Source organism: Genypterus blacodes, unplaced genomic scaffold, assembly GCF_046128005.1.
Source record: "Genypterus blacodes isolate CSIRO-AG114 ecotype Tasmania unplaced genomic scaffold, CSIRO-AGI_Gbla_v1 ptg000143l_1, whole genome shotgun sequence".
In the NCBI taxonomy this organism is placed as follows: Eukaryota; Metazoa; Chordata; class Actinopteri; order Ophidiiformes; family Ophidiidae; genus Genypterus; species Genypterus blacodes.
In genome coordinates, this window is record NW_027466945.1 from 541,493 (window position 1) to 547,500 (window position 6,008).

At 40.1% G+C, this 6,008-nt stretch overlaps 2 protein-coding genes across 2 annotated transcripts in view; both read left to right on the forward strand.

The window, feature by feature from the left end:
* Positions 1–2,197: 2,197 nt before the first annotated feature.
* On the forward strand, positions 2,198–3,650 carry LOC143012260 (uncharacterized). Its single transcript, XM_076165317.1, has 2 exons — positions 2,198–2,402; positions 2,511–3,650. The coding sequence occupies exon 2, from the start codon at positions 2,513–2,515 to the stop codon at positions 3,503–3,505; it is 993 nt and encodes a 330-aa protein (XP_076021432.1). The 5' UTR covers positions 2,198–2,402; positions 2,511–2,512; the 3' UTR covers positions 3,506–3,650.
* Positions 3,651–5,481: 1,831 nt separating this feature from the next.
* LOC143012261 (uncharacterized) overlaps positions 5,482–6,008 on the forward strand; it is a 1,330-nt gene continuing 803 nt past the window's right edge. Inside the window, exons 1-2 of the mRNA XM_076165318.1 lie at positions 5,482–5,570; positions 5,672–6,008. The exon at positions 5,672–6,008 is cut by the window's right edge and continues 803 nt beyond it. Of these exons, the coding sequence (XP_076021433.1) occupies positions 5,673–6,008 (336 nt within the window). The 5' untranslated portion in view covers positions 5,482–5,570; position 5,672. The remainder of the gene's footprint in view (positions 5,571–5,671) is intronic.

Here is a 6,008-nt window from a genome sequence, read left to right on the forward strand (position 1 = left end):
TAACACAATCTCAAATAAATCTACCTACAATTCTAAAATTATACAAAATTCTGATTCTTTTATGATCCAATTTAAAATAATCATGATGTCTTTGTTTACTGGGCATTTCTGACAATTTATACCAAAATTAAATAATTCCTGAATTTATTATTTTTCAATTTTCATTCAGATCTCTCTAAAGATACACTTGATATGTAATGAGTGTATCAGAAAGTGAACAGTGACAGTGTGTAGGAACATAAAAAATTATGCCACAAAATAAAGAAAGCTGTCAAAACGGACTTATCACAGACATATTGTGTAAACAGTATTATCACATGAATGCTGAAGGGATTTGCTGAGGTGTTACATCTGACTGCATTGTATATAAGAGATTGAGCCAGAGTAGGTCTGTGTATCTCACAAGTGCAGAAGGAGTGAGTGGGCCTGACTTGAAATAAATCTTTCAGAACCGCCTAAAGCCAACTGGCACTGGTCATACATAATGTAATGGTTCATCATGTTGCCCATCTGCCATATTTCCAGCTCTAGGCCTGCGCCATTCTCTCTCAGCTCTGCGACTGTGTTCAATCTAAACTGCTACTGAACCAGCTGCATTGAGAAAACTATAACTGATTGGCTGGTAAATAGAGATCTTTGCCTGCAGGTCCAGCTCGTGCTCCAGTGTAATACAGCATCCACATCACACTGATCTCATCCCCCTGCACTCACTTGTGAACAAGACCCCCCTCCGCACCCCCAAGATACTGTACTCGACCTCTCTGACTTGAGTCATGTGATCCATATTTGATTGGGCCCTTCACACCTGCTCTCAAAACAATAAACAGGGCTTCTAAAACAGCATTTTTCCAAACACGACAAGCCAAATCATAAAGCTGTCATTGTAAAACCGAAAACAAATCAGCATGTTGATGAGCTGCTTTATATTTTACTGCCGCTGATCTGAACTCAATATCATGTCAAATTAAATCATACAGGGAAACTATGGAAGGTATAGAATTTATCACAGATGATTATTTAGTATCAAGTGTCTTTGTTTAACTTCAAACTTCCACAACCCTCAAACTTGTCTCTCTCTCTCTCTCTCTCTCTCTCTCTCTCTGCAAAGTACCAAATAATTCAATGGCATAACTTTCCAGTCAATGGCAAACAATGAAATATTAATGCATTTCAGCTCCAAATATTTAAAATAAAATACACACTTCGACAATATCCACCAGAGTCAGAAGATTTTATGTGAAGAAACACATAACTTATTCAACAAACCAACAAGACTGGGTTTCTAGATCGACTATACTTCCTCCTGCAGTTTAGACTCATACGACCTGTTGCAACTGTCTGTCCTTGACGAGTGATTGTATAATGACTGGTTCTTGTTTGCTCAAACATCAATGATTATAACGGGGAGATCTGTGCCCCAATGACCCAGGATTTTGCAAGAGAGCAGTGGTGAAACTCATACAAGGGGGTAGTTCGGCTGATAAGTTTTGGCTTCGAAACAACAGTAAGTTCTATTTTGTTCAAAATGATTTTGTTACTGGAATTGATTGCTCTCTCTATGATCTGGTATGTTTGCCTTAATTCTTCTGAGGAAATGAGGGAAAGAGACAGAGGGTAACTGTACCTCAGCATGGCACAACCTTAGTACACACTCAAGTGAGCACTTAGGACCTTAAAGGGGACATAAGCATTTAGATAGCAGGGAGTTTGTGTTGCAAAATGTCCCAGTCAGAATTTGAGGTTGACTCCATATGTTGCAGATATGCTGCTCAGTGTGCACATCGGTGCTGCATCAAGGGAGACATGATCAGGATCAGTATAGATATTTTGTATTTATTTTTGCACATTAAAGCATTGTGAAACTTACAAAACAGACCCCTGAATGATTGGTTGATGATGGTTTATGTCCCTTTTAATGTGGCCGGATGCATGGTTGGTGTTTTTTTGAATTTGACAAGAGTGTTTGAACTTATTGACTTCTTGCAAAAACCAAGATGAGCATTAAATCTGTCTGCACTTATGGCTTTTGTTGTTTTGTTTTTCTTGCATTGTGTGGATAGCGGGCAGGTTCTTGCTCAAGATGTGTGGACTTGGCGTGGGTGTGCCTTTGAATACCTGCTGTTTGGATTTGAGCTTCTAAGGATTTCACATTATGTTCCCTTTCTCTCTCTTTACAGTTAACCCTGGCTGCCATGGTTTGGATGCAGTTTAGACTCATACGACCTGTTGCAACTGTCTGTCTTTGACAAGTGATTGTATAATGACTGGTTCTTGTTTGCTCAAACATCAATGATTATAACGGGGAGATCTCTGCCCCAATGACCCAGGATTTTGCAAGAGAGCAGTGGTGAATCTCATACAAGGGGGTAGTTCGGCTGATAAGTTTTTGCTTCGAAACAACAGTAAGTTATATTTTGTTCGAAATTATTTTGTTACTGGAATTGATTGCTGTCTCTATGATCTGGTATGTTTGCCTTAATTCTCTTTCTTCTCTTTTCCTCGCCTCTTAGCAATGATTCCCTGGTGTGTCCTGGCTCTCCTGTGGTTGTCATCTCTTTGCCCCGGCACTTTGTCTTGCCCAGCTCTTTGCAAATGCTACCCTAGAACAGGTGAGGTTGTGTGTGAGGGTACCCTGTCAGAGTTCCCCTCTGAGGGTCTCCCTAAGGGCACCACCATGCTGACCATCCAGTTCACCAACATCACCTTCATCTCTGAGCACCAGCTCAACGCCGTACCCCTGCTGGAGGGGCTCCACCTGTACGGCAACAACCTGCAGAATCTTTCCTCTCACCTTCTCAGGGGTACACCTCGTCTCACCACTCTGGATCTCACGGGAAACAAACTGAGTCATCTGCCTAAAGATGTCTTCAGCCACATGAAGCTCAGTGTCTTGGTCATGAAGAATAACCTGATAGAAAACGCTGATGCTGAATGGTTTCCTGATAATAGTAACCTGACCTGGTTGGACTTATCTGGAAACCGGTTAAAGTCAATCCCTGCAGCTCTGCTTCAGAAACTTCCCCATCTGGAAAATCTAGATCTTTCCCTCAACCGTCTGGAGAAGATCCCTGCAAATTCTCTAAACCAATTGACCGAACTTGAGAGACTTGACCTGCAGGACAACAAGCTTACCACCCTGGATGCATCTGCATTCCAGAGAATCCAAAACCTCACATACATCTTCCTGTCTCGGAATCGTATTAAGCTTCCTCAGAACATTTTTGATGGGCTTGATCAGCTTAAACACCTGAGTCTGGATGACAACCAGCTGAGTCACATCCCACCAGGTCTCCTTGATCAGTTGACTTCTCTGGAGGAGGACGGACTGGACCTTTCCGTAAACCCCTGGCTGTGTGATGGGAAGCTGGAATACCTGTGGCGATGGCTGCAGAAGAATAAGGAGAAGGCCTACCTGCCAGAGAGCCTCACATGTGCTGGACCACAGCCTCTGGTGGGGCGCTCAGTGATGTCACTGACAGAGAGTGAACTCAACCTTAAGTCTTAACTCAATCCATCAATCAGTTATTGATTCCCTTCATTCCCTTTGATTAGAGTTACGCAATATTATGATTAAAAATGTTTAGTCTTTCCTGACACACTAAAGATGAAATGTGCTGTCAGATGATTTCATATTCTTTATTTTCAGCATATTGTACATCTAAAGCTGTCGTTGTAAAAGCCAAAACAAATCAGCTGCATTGAGAAAACTATAACTGATTGGCTGGTAAATAGAGATCTTTGCCTGCAGGTCCAGCTCGTGCTCCAGTGTAATACAGCATCCACATCACACTGATCTCATCCCCCTGCACTCACTTGTGAACAAGACCCCCCTCCGCACCCCCAAGATACTGTACTCGACCTCTCAGACTTGAGTCATGTGATCCATATTTGATTGGGCCCTTCACACCTGCTCTCAAAACAATAAACAGGGCTTCTAAAACAGCATTTTGCCAAACACGACAAGCCAAATCATAAAGCTGTCATTGTAAAACCGAAAACAAATCAGCATGTTGATGAGCTGCTTCTTATTTTACCGCCGCTGATCTGAACTCAATATCATGTCAAATTAAATCAAACAAGGAAACTATGGAAACTATGGAAGGTAAAGAATTTATCATAGATTATTATTTAGTATCAAGTGTCTTTGTTTAACTTCAAACTTCCACAACTCTCTCTCTCTCTCTCTCTCTCTCTCTCTCTCTCTGCAAAGTACCAAATAATTCAATGGCATGACTTTCCAGTCAATGGCAAACAATGAAATATTAATGCATTTCAGCTCCAAATATTTAAGATGAAATACACACTTTGACAATATCCACCAGAGTCAGAAGATTTTATGTGAAGAAACACATAACTTATTCAACAAACCAACAAGACTGGGTTTCTAGATCGACTATACTTCCTCCTGCAGTTTAGACTCATACGACCTGTTGCAACTGTCTGTCCTTGACGAGTGATTGTATAATGACTGGTTCTTGTTTGCTCAAACATCAATGATTATAACGGGGAGATCTGTGCCCCAATGACCCAGGATTTTGCAAGAGAGCAGTGGTGAAACTCATACGAGGGGGTAGTTCGGCTGATAAGTTTTAGCTTCGAAACAACAGTAAATTATATTTTGTTCAAAATGATTTTGTTACTGGAATTGATTGCTGTCTGTTTGTGTTGCAAAATGTCCCAGTCAGAATTTGAGGTTGACTCCATATGTTGCAGATATGCTGCTCAGTGTGCACATCGGTGCTGCATCAATCCATCAATCAGTTATTGATTCCCTTCATTCCCTTTGATTAGAGTTACGCAATATTATGATTAAAAATGTTTAGTCTTTCCTGACACACTAAAGATGAAATGTGCTGTCAGATGATTTCATATTCTTTATTTTCAGCATATTGTACATCTAAAGCTGTCGTTGTAAAAGCCAAAACAAATCAGCATGTTGATGAGCTGCTTCTTATTTTACCGCCGCTGATCTGAACTCAATATCATGTCAAATTAAATCAAACAAGGAAACTATGGAAACTATGGAAGGTAAAGAATTTATCATAGATTATTATTATTATTATTATCAGCATATTGTACATCAAAAGCTGTAATTTAATGAATATTTTAATTCTTGTTTTATTTGCATATTTCTTGTATTGATGTTAGAGATTTTAAATGATTTATCTTTAAAATAAACCTATAATTTCCCATACAATGCTTCTGACTTAGCTTTATTTATTAAATCCAAACACAAGAACACAACCGGCACATTGTAGTATAACCTTTAAAGAGAGTGAAAGCAATATAAGTAGATAAATTACGTTTAAAACATAAAAACATAATAAAAACATAAAACAAAATTGGACACGGTTAGAAAACAGGAAAAGAAAAAATCGATGTGAGTGTTGAACTTGCTCACTCAGTCTTGCTGTCACTCATTGATTCAGTTCTGGTTTATTTGCTTTGTTTTGTTGATCTCTTACAACATTGTCTCTCCACTCATTACTGATAGTGACAGGGCAGTGTTATATAAAAGTCAACACTCAGTCCACACTCAAAAACAGAGGGACATCTGTTCAGCATTTCAGGTAAGATGATGCATTTTAAACTCATTTGTACTCGATGATCAAATGTTTTGATGCCGTATAGTGATTTTTCTCTTACAGTGTCTTTGTTTTCTCTGCCTAAGAATGAGGATCAACCTGTGGCTGCCCTTGGCTTTCTTTGTGCTCACTGAATGTCGATATCAGAGGAGAAGCACCAGCTCGTGCCCGATTCTGTGTTCCTGCTCCTATTCTGAGGTGGTATGCAACCAGAGTTCCCTCACAGAGTTCCCCAAGGAAGGTTTACCTGCCAACATCATAGAACTTTCCATCCAGTCCACCAACCTCAGCCTGATTACGTCCAGTCAACTGAGTGTTGTTCCCCATTTAACCAAACTCCAGCTTTACCACAACAACCTGCATAGCCTTCCTTCAGATTTACTGCAATATGTTCCTAACCTAACCAGGCTTGATCTCACAGGA

Bases quoted from the DNA above. Each gene is read 5' to 3' on its own strand.
- LOC143012260 (XM_076165317.1), top strand. From the start codon at position 2,513: ATGATTCCCTGGTGTGTCCTGGCTCTCCTGTGGTTGTCATCTCTTTGC.